We start from the raw sequence: 24442 nt of genomic DNA on the forward strand, positions 1-24442 counted from the left end.
AGGATGAGTGATAAAAACGAACTTTTTTAGTGTCTATTCTTATTTAATTTTCGAGATATCACTGAGTGCAGGCCCGCACCAAGCGTGGTAGGCGCCGTCATGCAAATGTCTTTTGAGCGCTTTTATAAGGAGTGGCGTTCGAGGAAAATATAGTTATTACCTGGTGTGAGGTTTTGCAAACAAATATAATACAAAAAAAAAAGTATGTCATTTAATTTATTAAAAAAACAATTTAAAGATTTAATTTTTGGATACAGTGTATGTTTTTACTTAATATCTTGAAGTTATTTCGAGTTCAGTAGCACCTCTGATATGCTAATGTGTTTTGGAAAAAGAAAATATTTAAAATATCTAAGTTAACGCCGCTCTATTTGGTGAATAACATTGAGAGGCAAAAAATATCTTAAAATTTTTTTTGACAATATTGTTGCTGATTCTAAAATAATGTCCTCCTGAATTCAAAAATGACTACCATTTCCCCCAATCACGTCCCACGTTTTGGAAATGGCGTCCACCATTTTTTTTTTAAATATATCTACAGTTTTATACCATTATTTTTATTTTGAGGGGAAGGGAAAATTTACTATATTAGCCATTAACACTCTTCTGAGGACCTAGAGAGGTGTAAATTCAAAAGCATGAACATTTAGACCGCGTCGAGCGACTCATAGGGGATTCTCCCCTAAAATAATTCAAAAATCATCAAAACCGATATTTTTTCCTAGCGTTTTACAATTTTTTCTCTTATTTTTCGGCATAAAATTAGAGTATAAGGCTCACCCTATGTTCGAAATAATTGCGGAGTACCATTTCTAAAAAGTGGATAGTGATGTCGGAAAATGGTAGTCATATTTTGATTCAGGGGGGTCATTTTACATAAGAATCAGCAAGAGTAATGTCAGAAGCATTTTGAAGGTCCCCCCCCCCCCCGCACAGTGTCATTAATCAAACATCTTTTATGCCTGTCAAAACATGACAACAGAGTACTGATTATATTCCCAACTGAAGTATAGAGGATATTTCACCTTAAAATCTGAAAATGAATCTTTTCCGGCAGAACTAGTAATTCTAAAATACAGAATCGTTACTTTTTGGAATTAAAAATTTAGCCTAATTTGTTGCCTAAAATGTATAGATATTATGCTCAGGTAAATTTTATTCAAAGGGAAAAAGGAGAATACAATAATTATGGTCCATTCGTTACTTTTTGGGACTAAAACATTACCCTAAATTGTTGTCTAAAATGTATAAATATTACGCACAAGAGTCAAATTACCACGAACAATAAGACATTTTCACCGCAAGAACTAAAATGAGGAACAGCAAAAACAGTTCTTGCGCCTCGTATGCTCAACTTCGTGCATAGACATACCGAAATGGCGTTCACGGCTCCACATTATTAGGAAGAAAATGCTAATGTAAGCACTAATTAATATCACGTGCTTTCAGTGTAAAATATTATACGTTTGAGTAGCCTATTTAGAAACAATAAGGCAATAAGTTTTCCTTTTAGATAGACAACGAGACGGATTGTTCGTTTCAATGAGCAGTATAATTTCACTGCCCTCATTCAGATACTTTTATGAAAAGTTCAATTTTATATTTTCGGTTGGAGAGATTTCCACAATTTGGAGCATTTTCGATTGGTAGAGTTCGGCGTCTTTTTGACTCTGGCGCCGTCGTGGGCCGCACGACCTTGCACATAGGGACGGCGCGGCCCTGACTGAGTGTCCTTCCTTCTCGCTGCATTTAATTATTGCCTTGTTGACGGATACTTAATTTTGTTTTCATATTATCAGCTTAAGATTTGTTTAAAATGTATAATATATATTTTGTCTTGCACATTGTGCACACAAATTTTCTACTCCTTAGTGTGGCATTATTTGTTTATTTATTTTTTGATTTAAATTGGTTAAAGAATCGAAGTTTCAGAGTGGGCAATCTTTCCCTGGTTAAGTATCTTTGTTTAGGCTGAGCCTTTAAGCCTTCCCTTTTCATAAAAAAAAAAAAAAAACATTTTTTAGTATCAAAAAATTTAGAAAACTGTGCTGATTCTTAATGTGTTCTTAATTTATGATTTCAAGAAATAGGAAATGAATTGTTAATAAAAATAGAAATATTCATTCATCGTACGAAAGTTGATATTGATTGACCGAATCAAAATGAAGTGAATTCAAAGTGCAAATAATTTTACGGTGATAATGAATGTTGATATATATAGGATGTTCCGTTTTAACCTGCAAGACCTTTATTTTCGCAACTGTTAGTCCTAGATGTCTACTTCCAATTGCAAAAATGTTCAAAATCAGATGCAGAGTCAAGATATTGAAAGTTTAAAGCAAAAATAAAAATGAGTCCAAAAATACAAAATTTAACTTTTTATACGGGCCCTAGATCCTCTAACTAATATTTAGAGAAATTATCTCCATTGAAAACTATTACTAACACAAAACACTTGACACTTGTGCGGCCAAAACTCAAGGAGATATTTTCCAGTTTAAAGTTTTAAGGGACCATAGAGAAGAAGAGATTGGAACTTACCGCTCTTTCAGAAGAATGACATGTCGTTAAAGTAAGAAAAACAAGGTATTTACAGGTAGTTATCAAAATCAAGGCCCGACTAACTAAAAGTGAGGCCCAAGGCCCACAATAATTTGGAGGCCCTCTGAAGACTATTATTTTAAAAATGTGTGTATTTTTGTATAGTTGTAATGCTGTGCATAATTCTTTAAGTAATTTGGGACCCCTTAGGGGGGGCCCCAGACCCAGGCCTAGTAGGCCTGTGCGGTAATCAGGCCCTGATCAAAATAATGGAATCACCTGTGAATAAATGTGATATTTTTGACTGTACTTCGTAAGTAATAAAGAATAAAATTTCATGTCTTTTTTTTTTTTTTTTTTTTTTAAAGTAGCAATGTACATATTTTGGTAGTATATGGTGGCTCAATTGAAGTTCTGGAAGTCTTGAATTTTTTTCAAGCACTTGAAATGTCGGACCTCTCAAATTTTAAGAGGCCAAATTGTTGGAACACGTCTAGCTGGAGCAAGTGTAACTGAAACATCTCAACTTTTTGGCGTTTCTAGAGGTACAGTATCTAACGTTATGACAGCATACGCACAGCTCGGTAAGACAAGCTCGGCAAAGCAAAATAGTGAATGGAAAAAGAAGCTCGGTGAAAGAAACCGACAGGTATTAAAGTGGATTGTAATATCTAAAAAACGAACAATAGCAGCAAAAGTGACCACAGTACGCAATCACCATCTGGATTCACCAGTGTGAGTGATTATTACAGTCAGAAGGTACCTTCATTAACAGAACATTTACGGCAGAGTAGCGATTCCTAACACCACACTTGTCTCAGTGTTTCCATTATTTTGATAACTACTTGTATATATTTCATTGCTATTCAAAAATAGCACACTACAAAACATCGAATAATTTGAAAAATCACTTTATGCACACATGTAAATTTAAACACAAGTTAACCAATATATTTTCCCCCAAAAGGTGTTATTGACGGCGAGTGAAAAGTGGTGTAAGTCACAAAACGCTGCGTTTCATATCTCGGTGAATATTGATCGTACTAATTTCAAACTTTTTGTGTTGGAGTTATTTTTCAATGGAGATTATTTCCTGAAACATAAGTTAGGGGACCTGGGACCCGTATAAAAAGTTAAGTTTTGTAATTTTTGACTCATTTTCTTTTTCACTTCAAACTTTTAATATAATCCTGCATCTGATTTTGAACATTTTTGCAATTGGAAGTATACATTTAGGACTAACGGTTGCGAAAATAAAGGTTTTGCAGGTTAAAACGGAACACCCTGTTAAATTTCCGTTGTAAAGTTTTAATTTTTTAAAATATTTTTGGCAACGGGAATAAAAAGAAATTGGGTGTGGTTTGTTTTTACTAAAAGGGAACACCTACAAAGGATTTTATTTTTCATGAAAATTATTTGTTTACTTTGACTTATTCTTAGTCATTTATTTATTTTTTAAATTTTAGTACTTTCTTTTATTTTTTTGTTATTTTAGAAAAAAATCAGGGGCACAATATTACCAAAATGGCCGTTCACAAGTGATGTCAGTCACGCTTTGACGGAGGGGGTTTCGTGAAATTGAAATTGTGACAGTTTGTAACAAGGGGAAGGAAGAGTTTGACAAGATATATGACACCACACTTTTTTTTTTTTTTTGCATAAAATATAAACCGCAGCTTTCGATGACTTTGGAAAGTTTGATGTCCTTAGAAGGAAGATGGAAGAAAGACATAACTGTCTAAAAATGGATTTTCACTTGTTAACTTAAAATGAGTGCATTTGTCTATATTCAGTTAATCATCTCTGATAAAAATGTTTTTTTTTTTTTTTTTTTTTTTGAAAGTAAATTAGTATAAAGCAGATAATCCGCTCTGCGGATAATTGAGATTTTATTGTATATCAGTTAAGAAAATATCTAAATTGATTTGTGTATACTCGATTTCATGTCGCATTTGATGGGTGAAAGTGAAGTAGCTTTTAAAATAATCATGGAAACAAGTAATAACATTTTTTAACTGTTATGTGTAACAGTATAATATATGTCTGAAATTTGAAAATTTCGAAAATATTTGATAACATATGTTTTGCTGAAGAACGCACTAAATTTTTCATCTTCTTTTCCAGGTTTTCGAAAGGACATACATAAAAATGACTTGTAGAACTGAGACATCGACTCTCCTTCATCTTTACGTCATACAGTGAAGCAAAGCGCAAATAAGAAATGTTGCAAATAACTTACATTAAGTACAACTTCATCGAAATATGTGACGCAAATTTTGATTTTAGTTAATAATTTTGAGTTCAGAACCTTTTAAAAGCCAAAATGCCGGCTCGCGGATTTGGTAGCGTTTCTCCCTCGGATTCAAAAAAGGGTTTTGACTATTTCCAACGTCGAAAAGTTGGAAGCATTCGAGACAATCCGAAATTGCTCAAGATACGACAACAGTTCGAAAGTGGAAGCCCGGAAGAATCGAAAAAGAAATTATATTGTTCTGACAGTGCGCCGACGTCTTTGAGCTTAAGCCTATCTAAAAATTCCGGTGCAGTAGACGAGCTGCTAGGCGAGCTTCTGAAATTAAACACAAAACTTTCTGACAAAACCGATGTTCATATAAAAAGCTACTCGCATGCTGCGCATGTGCGACGGCATTCTGAAGGCGAACTCGGAAATCAAAACTCGTTGAAACTTTTCACTCTTCAAAAGTGTTTAAAACCCTCATCTCATAGGAAAGAAGTAAGTGCCAACACCTCAAACATCGGTAAAAAATGTGCTGAGTTTCCTGTTGATAACTCTGTTGTTGCTCCATCTGAATCTTCAGTGAATTATTCAAAACGAACCGATGCGCAGAAGTGGAGGTCTTCCGTTTCTTCTACCGAAAGTAATTCTTCATCAACAAGCACTTACTTCCGAGACCAAGGGAACAAAGAGCATCGTACAAAATCGTCTGATAATCTTTTGCTTGAAGATTCCTGTAAATCTTATTCTCAAAGTAACCTAAGCAAAAAACAACTAGTTTACTCATCACGTTCAAGTGATGATTTACTTAACAACAAAGTCGATAGTAGCAAATCTAAGAACTCGACAGTCAAAAGGAAAGAGACATTTTTACTTTCCAAATCTCTTCAAACCATTAATACCTCCGATTCTTCACCCCGAAATTCTTCGGAATCTGGTATACACACCAATTCATCTGCATCAGAGGAGGACACATGTTCCTTCGGCGTAAAAGAACATCATGCATCGGAAACTTCGAATAAATTAGGGAACTGTGATATTAGTGCACCGCCTATTCCTAAACGCGGTCTCTCACCTTCTATTCAAAATAGTTACATGCATTCCTTAAGTAGCGTAACGAAGAAAAATCATACTCTTGCGAAAGATTTCAAGTCATCTTCTGGTGTTGTCAAGTCCAACACAGTACAGAAAGCAATAGAAATGTACGAAGGTATGTCTTCCAGTGATGTTAAATGTAACAGGAACTCCAAAAGTACTAACGCATATCAAAAATTAACATTAAGAAAAGATGCACACGATAGTTTTGGTAAGAAATCCAGTATTTATCGTCGATCTTCTCGACGAAATAGTCTTCGAAAATCTAAATATGTACCTGATGGTAAAACCAACTCCACAAAAAGCCAGTCATTGATGTGTAAAGCTTCTGAGTCTTGTTCCAATAAAGAAGACAGTGGTGTTGGCATGAGCGATGGGGAGGACAGGAATCAGAGCATATACCAGACGCTGTCCTCTAAAGTCAACTTGTCAACGGAAGAGAAAGAAACTATCGATACTTACGACCGATTAAGTCGAATACACGATATGGTCAATCTGATACATAAAGGCTTGTCCTCTGCTTGTGCCGCTTGCAAAGCCATCCCCTCCAGTGCATTGGAGCTACGTGCCAAAGCTGAGTCTTCCATGCTTCAAGTGAAATGTAATGAGATAGGTCCACATCATCACCCACCATGTATCTGTTTTGCGTGCCAGCATTCCATCTTCAGTTGTTCGATCGATACAGGTATACCTGCTGATATGGGCGCCGAAGACAGTTTATATTACAACTTGTGCTGTTTAAACTCACCCAATCGTGAAGGCTGGAGGCAATCAAGGCGGAGGCCTATATGCGAACAGAACGGTCGTCTGTGCATCGTCAACTGCGACATGGAGCAGCGAACTGATTCTCTGAAGATGAATAATGATTTCTACGAACAACTGTGTGAATGGCATTCAACGCCAACAGTTCTTCCACGTAAGAATTACAGATCGAAAAAACGTTCGGGTGAGTATTCTTTTTCATTTTTATTACTTTCTTCTATGTCTAATATATAGAAGAAAGTATTGGATTCGTGCAAATTTTCGAATTTCGACGGATTTGAACATTTTGAGGTGTGCTGAGTCCATTTCGACTATTTTTACTTTCTTCTATATCTAATATATAGAAGAAAGTATTGTATTCGTGCAAATTTTCGAATTTCGAATTTTGACGGATTCGAACGTTTTGAGGTGTGCTGAGTTCATTTCGACTATTTTTGGAAAATGTCTGTCTGTCTGTGTGTGTGTGTGTGTGTGTGTGTGTGTGTATGTATGTGTGTGTGTATGTATGTGTGTGTGTATGTATGTGTGTGTGTATGTATGTGTGTGTGTATGTATGTGTGTCACGTCTGTGTGTGACCAGTTTTTTGTGGCCGCTCTACAGCAAAAACTACCGCATGAAATCGAACGAAATTTGGTACACATATGTGCCCGTATGTGAACTTGTGCCCATTAGTTTTTGGCGTGAATTCCTCCAAGGGGGGTGGAGCAATGGGACGTTTTTTGAGTTACGCGTGCTTGCTATTCCTCAGGAAGTAACTGGCGGAATCAAACAAAATTTGGTCCATATGTTGCCATTAACAGGAGCAGGTGCTGATTCAATTTTGGTGTCAATAACTCAAAGGGGGGGTTGAGCTATAGAACGTTTTTTGTCGTCAATTGTGACTGCTGTATCTCAAGAAATAACGAACGGAATCAAACAAAAATTTTTTGACAAGTAGCCCTTAGTGGGTATAAGAACTGATTTTATTTTGGTGTCAACAGCTAAAAAGGGGGTAGCGCAATCGCCCGTTCTTTTTTTCCATTGTGAGTGCCCTATCTCAAGAAGTAATGCTACGTTCTGGTTGAAATTTGGAATATATGTGAATCCATACGTAAACAGGCTTTGGTTCAATTTTGACTCCAATCGCTCCAAGAGGTGTTGATTTTTTTTTTTTTTTTTTTTTGCGAATAAAAATAGTTTTATTAATGCAACAATAAGAAAGATAAATCGTAATAGATTGTCGTCTGCGTATTTCTCGTGATTTTAATTGTATGGAAATGATCGGAAATATTATCTCAATGATTTAAAATTTTTAACTGTTGCCACTAATGTTTGTTAATAAATAAAATATTTGTAATTAATTCAAGTAAGGCTTTTAAAGTAACTTTCAATTTTCGCTCTTTGTTTTGTTTTTACAATAATTCAGACATTGGGATGGTCGTCAAGTTTTTGCATGTGTAATTTTGTTTCTGTTGGGCAGTTCTCAAAAGGTGGGAGCAAACACAGACCTCAACTTTGAAGCTTCAACACCAAATAACTTTCGTTTTAATTAACTCAAAAATTTTTGAGTTAAATTATAATACTGTATAGAGACAAGAATTGACATAAATTATGGAAAAAATGCTCTTTAAATGCCCTTAAAAAAATATTTTCTTTGCTAAAAGGCGCAATTTTGGACATACCAAAACGTTAACTGAGCAAATGTACCATTAAAGAAAAAATTTTTTAAATTATTTCCATACGTTTCAAAAAAAATTTAAAGGTATGAATCTTACACTGAATAATTTTTTGTTAATATTTTACACAAATAACAAAAGTAAAGACAGATTATTCACTTTGTAAACAATTTTAGAAAATAGTAAGTTTGAAATTTGATGCATGTCCAAAATTTACGATCTTTACAATGCTATTTTTTGAGAACTAAGTATATGATGTTTTCATTTTAAAGGTGTTTATCGAGCCTCAGAATCAATTTTTAATTGTTTAAAAGTGTTTTCATAAGCTTTTATGCAGTATCTTAGAAGAAAAATAATTTTTTTAAACGTACATGTGAGATGTCCAAATGGCGTTACGATCTTGACGCCGATAAATTCTGTCCATTTATTCAAAATTTTTGATGATTTACTGTCTTCTAACCTCAATAAAAAAGGTTATTATAATGTTATCTTCTTTAATCCATTAGTATTTTGCATAATTAATATGTTACACATTGAACAATACATAAATTACAGTAGAAACATGGCTGCTTATGATCGAACCGAAAGCCATTTTGCGCTAAAATCGCCAAGCAAACCTCCGTTGGCGACAGCACAGTATACGATAAGCTAAAGGTTACCAGAGGGGAATTCCAATTTGACAAATGTAGTTTATCGTCAGCTGAACCAGTTTTGGCGACTTTATCACCTGCGCTAGCATTTTTTTTTTTTTCCCCCGCTTTTATTATTTTAGAATTCTTTTTCTCTTCTTTCTTTTGGAAACATAATTTAACGATCTCCAAATAGAAATACGAATTTCTTTCTTCAATAATTTTTTTAGACATCATTTTAATATTTATGACATTAGAAAAAATATTCATTATTAAAACTGATGTCACTTTTTACAATTGTATTATTTTTAATTTGAAGCTTTTTTTTAACCTTGCATCAATTTCTTCAAAATCATTCCAAAACTTTATTATATGTAAGGAGCAGCATGTATAGCCATTCAAGTATTTCAATAATTATCCTCTTTATTATTAAATTGCAAAATTTAAAAAGTAGTAAATAAAATTTTTATTGGAAAAGTTAAAAATCAGATTAACAATTGTCAAAAATGGTGAAACTTACGTTATGATGATGTCCAAAATCCGTTACCTACAGGACAACAATGTCCAAAATCTGTTACCTACAGATTGCTGATTTAATTTGCTAATTAACAATTTTTACAAATACCTGCTGTCTTTTCATGTTCATATATTGTGTTCTAGGTATGCATACTATAGAATAAAATCAAAATTGATGTCAAATTCGAAAATTTTTGAAATTGCTCAAAGTTAACTTTTTTGTTCCCACCTTTTGAGAACTGCCCTGTTAGGAATATTGCTTCCTCGTCAAGCATGGGGAGGGATCAGAAAAAGGAAAAATATAGAAGAAAGTTTCGTGATGGCCACAACATACTAGTTGGAAAATGTCTGTGTGTGTGTGTGTGTCACGTCTGTGTGTGACCAGTTTTTTGTGGCCGCTCTACAGCAAAAACTACCGCATGAAATCGAACGAAATTTGATACACATATGTGCCCCTATGTGAACTTGTGCCCATTGGTTTTTGGCGCGAATTCCTCCAAGGGGGGTGGAGCAATGGGACGTTTTTTGAGTTTTGCGTGACTGCTATTCCCCAGGAAGTAATTGGCGGAATCAGACAAAATTTGGTCCATATGTTGTCCCTAACAGGTACAGATCCTGATTCAATTTTGGTGTCAATAACTCAAACGGGGGTTGAGCTATAGAACGTTTTTGCCGTCAATTGTGATTGCTGTATCTCAATAAATAATGAACGTAATCAAACAAAAATTTATCGACAAGTAGCCCCTAGAGGGTATAAGAAATGATTCTATTTTGGTGTCAACAGCTAAAAAGGGGGTGGCGCAATCGAACGTTCTTTTTTTTCCATTGTGAGTGCCATATCTCAAGAAGTAATGCTACGTTCTGGATGAAATTTGGAATAAATATGAATCCATATGTAAACAGGCGTTGGTTTAATTTTGGCGCCAATCGCTCCATGGGGGGCTGATTTTTTTTTTATTTGTGTGAATAAAAATAGCTTTTTAATTGCAACAATAAGAAAGATAAAACGTAACAGACTGTCGTCTGCGTTCAGCTCGTGCTTTTAATTGCATGGAAATGATCCGAAATATTATCTCAATGATTTAAAATTTTTAACTGTTGCCATCTTGTGTCTCTTAACAGATAAATGTTTGTATAATTATTTTAAGCAAGGCTTTTAAAATAATTTTCAATTTTCATTCTTTGCTTTGCTTTTGAGATAAATCAGGAATTGGGATGGTCATCAAGTTTTGGCATGTGTAATTTTGTTTTCGTTGGGAATATTGCTTCCTCGTTAAGCATGGGGAGGGATCAGAATTATAAGAAAGATATAGAAGAAAGTTTTGTGATGGCCACAACATACTAGTTTTAACAGCTTAGTTTTGCAATCCTTAACGCAACTGGTCGACCGGCCCATTTTGGTTTATATGGTGGGAATGGCGGCAGTTCAGCACATAATGGGGCGGTGGGTTCAGTTGCTTCCCCCTGACTTCGGACAATTAATGACTTTATTTACAGGTGGGAGGGTAGATGTAGTTTTTGCATTTTTTAAATATAATTTACATTGAGTATAAACCCCCGCCCCCCGAAAAAATTCAAAATGCGGTCCTGCACGGCGAGCATAATTAGGCGTACCGTTGAGTTCGTTTCCCTGTCTTCAGTATGCTGTGGTGTTCAATTTTTCCTCATCGGAACAACACAGCGAAAAAGAAACAACCATCGTTGTCGTCATTCTTTATACATCGATATCGATCTTCGATCGTTATGGGAGGGGGGGGGGATTTTCAAGAAAAAGAGTTGAATTTAATCAGGGCTTGATTACGGCACGGTCCTGCGGTCCGTGAATCTGAGCGCCATAATTTTAAGGGCTCTAAAAGTTTCGATCCTCTGCCACCCCCCCCCCCCCACGCTAGCATTAATGTTTGCATAGTTAGGAAACGTTCACAGGGGACTGACCAGAGGACATTTTGAATTCCGATTAACCAAAACGGAGCCTTCACAAAATTCTGATAAACAAAAATGGATCTTTCGCAAATTGTTTATTGAAAGAGCAAATCTCAAATCAAAATAACGCATATTTCTGTGTATAAAACCCGATTAGTTTTGGAACCTTTTTTAAAGTTTAAAGTTGAATCAGAGGGAACATAAATAACTTCGACTGTCAAATAAATATAATGCTTGTTAGATCACATTCCTTGTCAATGTAATATTGGTTACGTGGGACAGACAAGGCGCTCGCTTAAATTTCGCTTGAAAGAACATGAAAACCACGTTAAAAAACAGGAACTGAACAAATCTTCAATTGCTAAACATTGTTGGGACACAGGGCAAAATTTTGTCTTTTCGGAGGTCAAGATCATTTGCAGACCTACAACAGTAGGTGAATTAGATTTTCTGAAATCCTTTTACATTCATAAAAACTTAAATAATCTTTGCAACGAGTCTTTTGCTGTTCCGCATTTTTCTCCAATCTCATTCAATTTTACATGTTAGAATACTTCATATTTTGCCTCAGCACTCGCTGATATCTGATTGGTCAATGTTTTTCCGGTTACGCATTTAAACTCTCCCTTGACCTTGATTCATCCATTTGTTCATTTCGCACTGAGGAAGGAGGCTATTGCCTCCGAAACATGTCTGCGTTTTTAAAAAACTTTTTATTCTTTTTGTGCTTTTAAACGTTGTTCCATTTTTATCTAATTTATCTTGCACAAAGCTACAACTTTTCAATAATGCTTGTTGTTTGTTTCTTTGAAAGAAATTGACAGCTAAAAGTCAGTTTGGTTTTAAATAATTTTACTTGTTTGTTTTGTCATAGCTATTTTGCAGCAGTGTTTTTAAACTTCTTTGAAAAGGCGTGGTAAGCACTTTTCTCCCTGCTCGCTCATGATTTAATAAACAATAATAATAACATACAGCAAAATGAACTTGGAACTGCAAACAGATAGTATAGTCGGTGGAGTTTGTGCAAAAACATTTCACTTCCTGATACCAGTATGAAATTTTGTACAGAGCATATGTTCATATAAGAGTGCAAAAAAAAAAAAAAAAAAAAAAAAAAGCCGGGAGGCAATTGATTGGAGGTCAATACTCCCCCTGTGGTGACATCATCAAAATGGCCGCCATGTATCGGTTAGTCTGTTGGTTTAACTGCTTAGAACTACATAATAGGTCATAATATTGTAAATTTCAGATACATTATCTGAAAACTGTTTAAAAAAGCTCTTCAACAATGCTTAGTTTTATTTTCTAAGCCAAATAGTTTAATAATTATTACAATATCAACGGGAAAATTGATAGGAAAACAATGACTTTATTGTATTCTCCGATATTGGAGTAAAGATTTCACTGTTTTTCCTGCATTATACCGGTGTGCCCGCCTATCCCCTAAGTGCAAGAGCGCACTCCCCTCCCATCAATATCGCAGAGACTTTCCCCACAGCAGGATCCCCCCAAATGAAAAAAATACCCCTAAAGACAACCCCTAAAAATTTCAATGGCGCTTCCTGCGCCATGACCCCCCTCCCCCCAGGTGGATACCCCTGATTACAAAAGAACCTTTCCAGTTTCATTAAATTTAAATTTGTGCTTCATGTTTTAATACCTTTTGTCAGTATTTTACCTATATATTGAATGAAAGAGAAGTTAAAATGCAGAAATAATCATAGTCACTGCCCCAAATGGATCGAGGACTTAACTATTAATACTATAATAAAATAATTTTGTTAGAAATGCTGACATTTTGAACATATAAGAGAAATAAACGAAAATTACGAGTTTTAATACAAAAAAAAAAAAAACTACCGATACGAAAACTGCGAAAAGTTTTTTAAAGGAACGTTTTACGTATTACACTGACCCTCACAACTACAAAGAAGTGTACAATTCAGATCTGATCTGGCGCATCAACAGCGGGTACACATCTCTTTGCACTTGTATGATATAAGTTCCTGTAATTTCTACATAGGTATTTTAGGGTGTGCATACCAAAGAGGTTCATACTCTTCATCGATTTTTTTTCCATCCCCACTGACACGGATCCAAGAGCTGAAAATTTCGCTGACGATATTTTGTCCGTAGTGAACACTGCAATATTGCTCTCTTTAGGAAATGCAGAAGAACGTTGCTAGTTGGTGGAATATATTCAATTGGTCTCTTTTGCTGGATGAAGAAAATTCTCCTAGCCTCATTGACGGTTTCCACTGAGCTTGATGAATGATACGCAAAGACGACGAAGCGCTGAATAAGTAGGAAATGCTCATCGTTTTCGTTGATGCTCTCGGGTACTTAAGTATAGTACAAAAAACCTTTGTCAACATCTCTAAACGCCATCCACGTTTTCCGTGCAGTAGTTTTAGCAAAGCTGGAAAAACTAGAGACCGTGTCAGTTCCTGTAAAGGCATGGAAAAAAAGCAGAATATCTGGAACATCTTGTGGAATTTTACGATTCAAAACGTGAATGGGAAGATACTATAGATATTTTCCACTTTCATACTCCACCCATAGCTCTTGCAATCTCAGCACTCTTGAAAAAACACATATAGCAATCATTACAACATCACTGTCAACAGTTTTAACGGTGATCTTTGCATGACACGAGTATTCTATTGCACACCATACATGAAGGAATAGCCTTGCATCGGCTTCTTCGTGGGATACGGGAGATATGATTTCAAAATTGTTCTTGATTGAAGCAATTACATGTCTTTGTAGGTGCATACCACCTACTTCCCATCTGGTAGATCCATCTTCACGAGATTTTCTGCCAAAATTTCGAAAAGCTCCTTTTTATTTTTATCGTTGGCAAGAATTTTAGTAAATGACTTTGGTATCAAAAATTGGATTTAATACTTATTCTTGGCCCAGATCCTCTCGAATGTCTCATGTCGCTTTTCAAACTTCCTTTTAAATACAGGTCAAGAACCAAATCTACCCTATCAACGCTTTTTAGTCTCATTAAAATGTACGGCTTCACATTCTGATCGCAGTATTGTTGGACAGTTCGAGTGACTGCGAAACAAGCATATAAATCAGGGCAACCCCATCAATGATAAGAGAAGAAGCATTTGGTTCCGGAATAGCCGTCAAATCCAGTCCAGTAGATTGGACGATACAAGAAACTACGTCCGACATATGACTTGGTTTCCTAAGTTTGTTAAGGTAAGAAAGGTGGGATATAAAAGGTGGACACGAGCTGTTTTCGAGTTGTCAAAATTCTTTTACGTCCATTTGCAGACAACATGTAGCTTAGCAAAAGGAGTGCTGTCCCTCCTCAAATCAACAATTTTTTACATGTCTTTGGACTTAACAAATTTTTTTTTTCTGCTCATCAAGGGGAGATTGTTTCTTTTAATAACATCATAAATGGATAATTTTCTCAACACTAAGCGATCGTCTACAAATGTATTAAATTGGCTTGTTCCGATTGCTTGCGCTGACACCACATAAAAGGAACTTTCTTCCCAGAGAACAATTTTGTTGCTGTTTACTGTAGTTAACTCGTCATCTTCGAAAGGATTCCCTTGTTCTTCAAATGTTTCAACTAGGCTGAAACATGAGTTTAATACCGAAAACAAAAGCTTCTAGTATCTTCATGGTGCTCCTCAGTAGTGACGTCAGACTTCAGGCTCTGATTTTCTTCTCACTCCCAAAGCATGTGCACAACTTCGGGTGCAGCAACCATCCATCGTATTAATGACGCCTCATGACTTAAACGTGATAGATTTGTTGATGATTTTTTAATTTGTTCTTTTGCTCATGCAAATGGTCGTGTGCCATCCTGGAAAATTTCCTCTCAGTTTTGGAGCCAAATATATTTTCCCTTTGAAACTCCTGGAAAATAGCTGGATGCATCTCTGGTAATTGCTTCAAATTGAACAGAAATACTGAAAGCCATCGGGCATAATTTGTATGATTAAGAGCAAACATTCATGGACAAATGAGACACTGAGAAGCAAAGGGATGTAAGTGGAAAAATTAAAAAATTGGATATCACCAGTACAAATGGTAGGTGAACTTCTCCTCTGTCTTGGGGCAAGAGATAATACTAGTACCCCTGGTAGGTGCTACAGGGTGGTGACAGATCAGGGAAATCACGGAGATCAGGGAAAAGTCAGGGAACTTTATTAATCAGGGAAAAGTCAGGGAAATATCAGGGAAATTTGAAAAAATTACAAAAAAAAAAAAAAAAAAAAATCAGGAAAAATTGATTTTGTGAAGAAAAAAAAATTTTTTTTTTTGCTTTACAAAATTAAGTACTTTAATTCCCTACGCACTTTCCGCCAATTATCTGTTCAAAAAAAAAAGTAAAATTAATGAGGTGCGATTATACACTGCCGCATATTTGTGCATCTTTTTTCCTCAACGTCAAAGTATTGAATCTTACTTATTAACCACAGGATGAACTTTCTAAGATTGCTTCTGTGTCTGTTAGGTTGTTTATGTTACCTAGCTTGAAATTTCCTTTTACGCTTTTAATGTTACGTAAAATAAACAACCGTACAGGCAAAGAGGAAGCCTTCATTAATGCTTTAGCTCCTTTGCCTTTATTCCATTGTCTCGAAGTAATTAGCGTCTGTAATCACGATTTAAAGAAGAAATCTTTGGTTTTTGAATTAATGCTGATAAAAGCTTAAAAGTTATTACTTCTTCGCGTTTTTAATTTAATTGCTAAAATTGAACTAAACTTTGTTTTTTGCCGTTATACTATTTTTTGTCACCGCAGATTATAAAGGTTTTCTTTTCTTCAGGCTTAAGTGATTCTTTAATTTTATAACCAAGTTGTATTCTTCTTTTATATATTTTGAAATTAACTAATTGCTTTTTTTTTTCTTTTATTTCAAAGTTGTTTGTTACAAAAGCAATCTAAGATTTTTTTTCATTACATACTGTTAAAATCATTTGAAATAGAGTTAACTTGTGTGCTTAAGTAAATATCTTTTGTCGGATGTCTTGATGTCTTTTCGTTCATAAGCTCATTACTAGAGACGTACCGAGTAGCACTTTGGCCGAGTAGCCGAGTACCGAGTACTCGGCCTTTTATTACTCGGCCGAGTACCGAGTTACCGAGTACTCGGCCTTTTACTACTCGGCCGAGTTCCAAGTACCAATTATGTTTTAAGAAGAACCACCGACACACATGTGATGAATTTTGAACTTATTGGAATAGTAGTATAAACCTCCTTGTCCATATAATAGTTTTTAAAACTAAATTCCTGCTGAAATTTAATTACGCATTATATATATACAATTTTGTTTGTGTCAAAAATTTTACAAAAAAATATTTTTTTTAAATAAAAATAAATAAATAAAAGGTATGATTAATCAAGTTGAAATTAAAACAAATTACAGTAAAATCCCTCTAATGCGGACACTAACAGGACAAATTTTTTTTCTGCAATATAGAGGTGTCTGCAGGACAGGGGTTTAATAATGTTATTTGCATTGGAACTGGGGAATTAAAAATTCTCCGCATAAGAGGGGTGTCCGCCTTTGAGGGGTGTCCGTTTGGAGGGGTTTCACTGTATAACAATCAATTATAGTTCTAGTCCGCCAAACATAAATAATTTTTAAAAGCAGATAAAACAAATGTGCAGGAACACTGCAGACACGTGTTTCTGCCCCCCCCCCCTCCGTTACAAGGAACGTCTTTTTCAGTGCATAACATGTGAGCTAAAGAATGTAAAGACATTCAACAAAAAAATACGACTTTTGTCGGATGCCTTTAAATCTACGAGCCCCCATTTTGTGCATTGAAAAAGGAATTCCTTGTAATGCCAAAACACGTGTCTGCAGAGTTCCTGCATTGTACTTTTAATTATTTTTTAAGCAAAGGTATTTTTACATTTTTTATAACTAATTTTTGTTTGTAGCAAAAATCCATTTTTAATATACAAATTCCATATTTTCTATACTTACCTTTTTTGCATAATTTTTAATAAATAAGTTTTATTAACTTTGGGGACATTAAAATAAAGATTTATTCCATTGAAGCATTACAAACTTCATTATTCTCAAAATTTAAATTTGACTTATAAATTTTAATTGTAAATGATTGCAGAATATAATGCTTGCTCTTTTTTTATAAATTTTAGTATCTGTCTTGGACAATATTCAATTTTTTGCAACTACTCGGTATTGGCCGAGTATCTGATCAGAATTTGGCCGAGTACCGAGTACTCGGCAAATTGGCCGAGTACCGAGTAGTTACCGAGTACTCGGTACGTCTCTACTCATTACTTTTTGCATTGAGAAAGGCGTTCCCTGAAACGCCGAAACATGTGTCTGCTGTAATCGGCAATTTGTGCTTTTTTGACGTTGTTTTTCTTACTTTAAATATCTTTATTTTTTTACTGTTAAAATGCTGTATTCATTCATTAAAACCTATATTCTTGATTAGAGAAAAGCTCCCTATGAATGGATGTCAAATGGTTTCATCTGTTTTGCATAAATATGTCAATTAGTTATATAAGAATAACTACATTACTTCTACTTTTTCACTATTACTTGTTATTATTGCAACAATTATTATACAGTTTGGAAACTTAGTTCAATATAATTTCAATTACTTTTTAGTTCTATCATAAATACACATGTTTTTGAGGGAAATTTTAATAGTTTCTTAAAATTCTTATGCTAAGTGGTTTCTGGAAGTAAAGTATTTTTTTTTAAATTTTCTCTGATCTTTCCATGTAGCGAAATTTAATATACTGTTTTGTAGGGTTTTTTTTTTCAAAAAAATTGACTTGATATGTTTTTTTTAATCATTTTATTAAAAAAGTAGCATCTTTTAAAAATATATCTTTAGTTCAACAACTTTACACAACTTAAAACATTTAAAATACTGCATTTTATACAAACATACAATGGATTTCAAGTAGAGCAAAGAAAAAAAACCATTATTATTGGTAACGTAAATCAGGGAAATTTGGTGAACTTAATCAGGGAAATCAGGGAAAAGTCAGGGAACTTCTTTTCACAATTCCTGTCGCCACCCTGAGCTGCTACTGTACAGCATGATTTAGAAGAAAAAAAAATCAATGGACGCCTACCTAGGAAGTTATCTTTATACGCGTTTTACTCAAAACTTGAAAATGTCCACTTACATCCCTTTGCTTGTCACTGCCTCATATGTTCTCAAGAGCGACGATAAAACCTGGGAAATTTCCTAGACGAATAGTGAGCACCATATTTAAAAGTATACATTCTAGCTCTATGATGATCTTCCAGTACTTAAATTGAGGCGATTATTTTGATCTTCGCTTAACCTAGTCTATAAATGTTTCGTCTATATCTCTTTTCAATTTTGATACGCTCTCTCTAACAGAACGTGGAGAGAGGTTACTGAAATCTCGTGAGCGTATCGACTTCTCTTCACATGCGAAACTTTTAGTATTCCTTCTATTCTTCCCGATGTTGTTACTGTTATGCCGGTTCCACACTCTCCCTGAAAAGCACGAGAGGATTTTTTTGCCGAGAGATTTGTGACGTCATGGCGAGGGAAGCGTTGAACGAGAGAGCCGTTCACACTCTCGGGCGAGGTGTTTGCGCACGCAGAAGCCGGTGATGTCACGAGCATTCGCGCGCGTTTCAACTGTCAATCCGCTTGTTTGTTTACAAAATGGACCACGAAGTAGATGCAGATTTTGCGATGTGCCTGTATTCTTTTTACATACAACTACCTACACATTTACAACACCAAGAAGGCAAAAAAGAAGTCGAGGAAGAAGAGATGGTGGTTGACAAATATGTTTATCCGCTATTTTTATGAAACTGTTTTATGACAACAAATGTGAATTTAAAAATTAAGATTACAACCAAAAATGGCCACAATATTATACAATTTAGTTATAAAAATAAAATATAAAGATCTGTACTCATGATTTTCATAGCATTGAATTACACTGTGCGTCAAAAAAAAAAAAAAAAAAAAAACCCTTCGAAATGCTTCTGACATTTTGTCGACTGATTCTTATGTAAAATGACCCCCTGAATCCGAATATGACCTCCGTTTTCCTCCTGTACGTCCCAATTTTATTAAAGTCCCCCTCCCCCCCAAGTTTTTTAAAAATTTCCTTAGTTTTTGAGCAAGTATTTTTTTTTGGAGGTGAAAGGAGCTTTATATTAACTGCTAATAATAGTTTCGATGGGCAAGAGAAGTTCAAAGTTCAAGATTATGGACACCGATCGCAAAAAGGGGGACTTGGGGTGTATACCCCCCCCCCACCAATATTAGAAAAATAACGAAAAACGATCTTTTTATTCTGCTTTTTTAAAAAAGATGTTTGTAAAAAAAATTTCGGTGCAGAATGAGAGTATAAGACTCTCTTCAATGAATGACTCATATATCCAAAAAAGATTTTCGCGATGTAAAACAAATTTAAAAAAAAAGTGTCTTGTGCATGTGGCACGTTGCATACGAGTTGAATCGCAGGTTTTCATTCGAAAAGACATTTTTCTGGCTGATTCTAAGGTAAAATGACCCCTTGTTTCCAAATACGACCACTTTCCTCCCATCTCGCCCCCCTTTTTAGAACTTCCCATACCCCTCCTCTGATTCAGAGCCTTTTTTTTTTAATTTGGAAGGGGAAAAGAGCATTATATTAACTGTAAACATTAACCGTAAGAGATGTGCAAAGCTCAAAATCTTGTGCATGTGTGGCAAAAAGGAAAACGTGGGGGCACTCCTCCCCCCCCCCCAAACACACTGCGCAGCGAAAAAAACTTTCAAATGATTCTGAGGCTATTCCGCCTGATTCTTCTGCTAATTGACCCCCTGAATCCAAATATGATCTCCGTTTTCCTCCTACACGTACCGATTTTTGTAGAAAATCCCCCTTTTTGAATTTGGGGGGGGGGGGGCAAGTTTTATTTGTTGCTACATATGCACAAAATTTTGAGCTTTGCACATCTCTAGTCATTCAGGGTAATGTTTACGGTTATTGTAATGCTCTTTTCCCACTCCAAGTTTTAAAAAAATGGCTCTGATTTAAAGAAGGGGTGGGGGAAAGTCTAAAAGGGGGCGAGATGGGGGAAAGGTGGTCGTATTTGGAAACAAGGAGTCATTTTACATAAGAACAGCCAAAAGAAATGCGATTCCATGCATCAAACCTTTTGCTTATTTTTATGATCCGTGTGCTTTGCGTTCCAAATTATAGGCTCTGTTTGAAAAATTTCCAAAAATTTCAACTCCAAAGAGTTGTTCCAAACCTAATTATTTTAACATGGCGAACTGCGATTTGCTTTCTGAAAACCAAAACAAAGCAAATTCCGCGCGGCGGACAGATGGCGTTGCAGTAGCCTCTCGCGCTCCTTTGACTCGGGAACAATTTACCGATTTACTGGAGGCAACGCGAGACATTCGCGAGAGACACCAAGAGGCGCCGAGTTCCCCATCAACACTCTACTAGTACGGTGCAAATAGACCAAAAAAAGGCCTAACCTCAACATCCAAAGTAAAAGTTTCCCTTCATCTCCAAATTGTTCTATACAGTCCACATATTGTTTGGTAAAAAGTTACACCGTTTTCAGCGTCGGGTTTTGGGGGGAGGGGGGGAAGAAGTTGGTAAATTAGAGTTTTTACCAGTTTTTCCGAAATATTTAGAAAACTATGGCGTTAAGCACGAAAAGTGCAATATACAAAATAATCTACACTGAATTTCGAACAAAATGGTCCTAAACATTATTTTGTTAAGTGAATGGTTGCAGAGTTACGGCAGGTGAAAAATAGAAAATTTTCATATTTTTTTTAGATTTTTCGAAAAAAATATTCATTATCACTTAGAAAACTAATTTTTTTGTATGAGGAGTGTTTTGTAAAAGCAAATTGCGATCTATAGGGCCGGTGGTACGTTTGTGATAAACCCTTGAAGGAACGACAACCTCACCACCTACTCAAGGGGCTCTACTTGTAAGGGAAAAGAAGCATTCATGTACCGTGGCTATATAAGTCTGCAGCATGGAGAAACACAAACTTTCTCTAGACAATGCCGCAATAAAAATGAATATATTTTAAACATAGATGATTTTTTAAATTATAAAAATTCATAACAATTATGATTTATTGCTATATCATTTTTAATAATGACATTTTTATAAGTGCAGCTTTTGAAGTTTTTTCTGTAGAAAATAGGCATATTTGCCTGTATATTACAATCATATTTTATTGTTGTATATTTTTGACGTTCGTAAACTGAGTTCAATACTAATGTTTAATAAAAATGTAGAACGTTGAATGCGACAGATTGTGATGTAAATTATTCACCAGTATTCAGTCCTCTTCAAGCATACCACCGTCCTCTTCTAGATCTTCGTCTATGATATTAGTGCCCCTGTTATTACTTCTTAGACCTCAGCAATTGCTGCACATGCTTGAGCAGTTTAGACTACTACTTCTGCACTCGCAGCTACGGAAGCATTCGGCTTTGCAAACGCGCACTATGAGGGAAAGTAATTCCCAGGGAGCTGGAGAACGCATTGTTATAATTGGTCTCAGGTATTCACTAATCTTCTTCCACTCCCACTGGAGGTAAATTCTTTTTCTCATCCAGCCGTTGCTGAACCTGATAATAGGTTCTATAGGGTCTATATGAATGCTGCCTGGTTGCTGCTGAAGTGGGGGTAAGCCAACTTGAACAATGAATGTATGGGCTGCTTTGCAATAGCCTGCAAGTAACACTGCTAGCGAAAGCTATATAGATCTTCAGTATTATAATTGGTCTCAGGTATTCACTAATCTTCTTCCACCCCCACTGGAGGTAAATTCTTTTTCTCATCCAGCCGTTGCTGAACCTGATAATAGGTTCTATAGGGTCTATATGAATGCTGCCTGGTTGCTGCTGAAGTGGGGGTAAGCCAACTTGAACAATGAATGTATGGGCTGCTTTGCAATAGCCTGCAAGTAACACTGCTAGCGAAAGCTATATAAATCTTCAGTATTATTTGCTCTAAACATCGCAAGAAAGAAATACTTCCCTGCGTCAGCCACTGCACTGGGGTCAGCTTTGGAATCATTAAAGACTTAGAAGCTTCGTACGAAGAGCATTGTTGGCTTACACTTTCCTATACGGTGAAATGTTTCCCTTCTTGTAGAAAGATGGTACATTGTCACATCCTGTGAAGGCGTATATTGCAAAGAGTACACCTTTCATATCTCCAATGCTTCGCTGAATGTCGAAACAGTGCATACCTTCTCCTGCTGATTGCCTTTCTTTGGTACCACTATTTTCAATTTGTTTTCTGATGGTGTGTGAACATTCAACAAGGATAGTAAGTCCATGTCATCACCGATCACACAAGCTTCAACTCCATTCTTAGCTTTATCAATCGCTGTTAAAACTATTAATAAGACAGCATCACCTGATGCTTGATGAACTGTGCAACCACCTCTTTGCAAGTACATTGTCAGGAGAGAAATAAGGCCCATTTTGTTCTTAGTGTTAGCTAGAAATTCACTTTGGTTGATAGTTACATCGATTGAGTCTTCAACTTTGACTTCAATGTTAGTAGTAGAATGTGATCTACGTAATTGTTCTTCATCTTTTGTGGTTCCTTGCTCGTATTCATCAAAAATAAGTTGCTGGCCTATAATGAGCAATTACGTAATTTATGTATTGCTCGCAAATCTGTCTGAAAGTTGCTGGGAAACCTCAGAAAACACAATGAAGAAGGTGATCATCATCAATGATGTAGGACACTTTTTCTAAATCTGGGGTGATCGATGATTCATTTGAATCTGGAACCAAAACAGACACCATTGAAGATTTGCTCCTCATCCTTATCAAGCCAGATTCGTCGAACAAGGATGGAGGATATGCACATAATTCAAATTAAAATACAGTTGAGCCCGCTTATTAGAACATCGATTAAAAGAATATCCCGCTTAATATAATACATTTTCAATGTACCAAACCAATATAATGTGTTATTTTTATCCAGGTTTTCGGAATATCCCGCTTATTAAAATATTTTCTCGTGGCAAAATGGCTATTCACTTAAGCGGATTCGACAGTATTTCTTACAATCTCTCATATTTTCATGCAGTGCACACAATCCGATGTAAGAGAGTATTAGGCAGGGGCGTACGTGGACTCAATTAAAATTTTCTGAAGGCAATGTGAAATTTTCTGAAACTATGAGGAAACTCGACCCTTCCCCCTCCCCAGTAAACTCTTCAAATATGCATACAAAAATCATTTAAATCATTGATAAAAATTATTTTAAAATCATTTTTCCGTTTTAAAATGTGTTGTTAACCCAAAATTTTCGGAAATTTCTGAAATTTCGGATCAAAAACACCCCTAGGTATTAGGGTTCACACATACAGTGGTGTTGTTAATTGTCATAGACTTGATAATAGAGGCTAGAGACTGAACAGCTAACTTTCTTTTCAAGTGTATCTCTGAATGTTTTGTTCTCAGTCTTTTTTAAAGCTAATAGTCTAACTTCAAGTGCTTTATCACAGTTCACGCAAATTGCAGTAAACCGGTTCCCGTTCCCAGTATTTCTACGTTTCTAGAAAGAGGTAGAAATTCTTACTTTCACGTTTTACAACTTTTGCTCTTCATCTATGGTAACAATTTTAGGAAACTCGATGAGGGTAGGCCAAGCCTAGTGGGATCCCATGTAATGCCTCTTAGCTTCTTTTAGACTAGAATACGACTATACAATATTACTTTTTAATAAAATTGTTTAGTTATTTCTGTTTACGTAGTAGTTAGAATTTCATTTTCCAAAAAAATCTGAAAATTTTCTACTTTTACACCCGCCGTAACTCTGGAACCGTTCACTTAAGAAAATAATGCTTAGGACCATCTTGTTCGTAATTTAGTGTAGATTATTTTGTATATTGCACTTTTTGCGCTAAACCCCATAGTTTTTTAAATATTTCCAAAAAACTGATAAAAGCTACTAATTTACCAACCCCTTCCCCCCCTCCCCCCAAACCCGACGCTGAAAACGGTGTAACTTTCTACCAAACAATATTTGGACAGTATACAACAATGTGGAGTTGACGGAAAACTTTTACTTT

The 24442-nt window shown here is 35.5% G+C and overlaps 1 protein-coding gene across 2 annotated transcripts in view; it reads left to right on the forward strand.

The window, feature by feature from the left end:
- Positions 1-24442, forward strand: part of LOC129229974 (rho guanine nucleotide exchange factor 26-like) — a 149679-nt gene that overhangs the window by 76055 nt on the left and 49182 nt on the right. The window contains exon 1 of one of the 2 annotated variants that reach the window (XM_054864362.1): positions 6043-6818. The exons of the other annotated variant lie outside the window; for it this stretch is intronic. Coding sequence (XP_054720337.1) covers positions 6188-6818 — 631 coding nt within the window. The 5' untranslated portion in view covers positions 6043-6187. Of the gene's footprint in view, positions 1-6042; positions 6819-24442 lie in introns of those variants that run through there. 2 annotated transcript variants of the gene reach the window in all.

The sequence above is a fragment of the Uloborus diversus genome, chromosome 1 (assembly GCF_026930045.1).
Source record: "Uloborus diversus isolate 005 chromosome 1, Udiv.v.3.1, whole genome shotgun sequence".
NCBI classification, from domain to species: Eukaryota; Metazoa; Arthropoda; class Arachnida; order Araneae; family Uloboridae; genus Uloborus; species Uloborus diversus.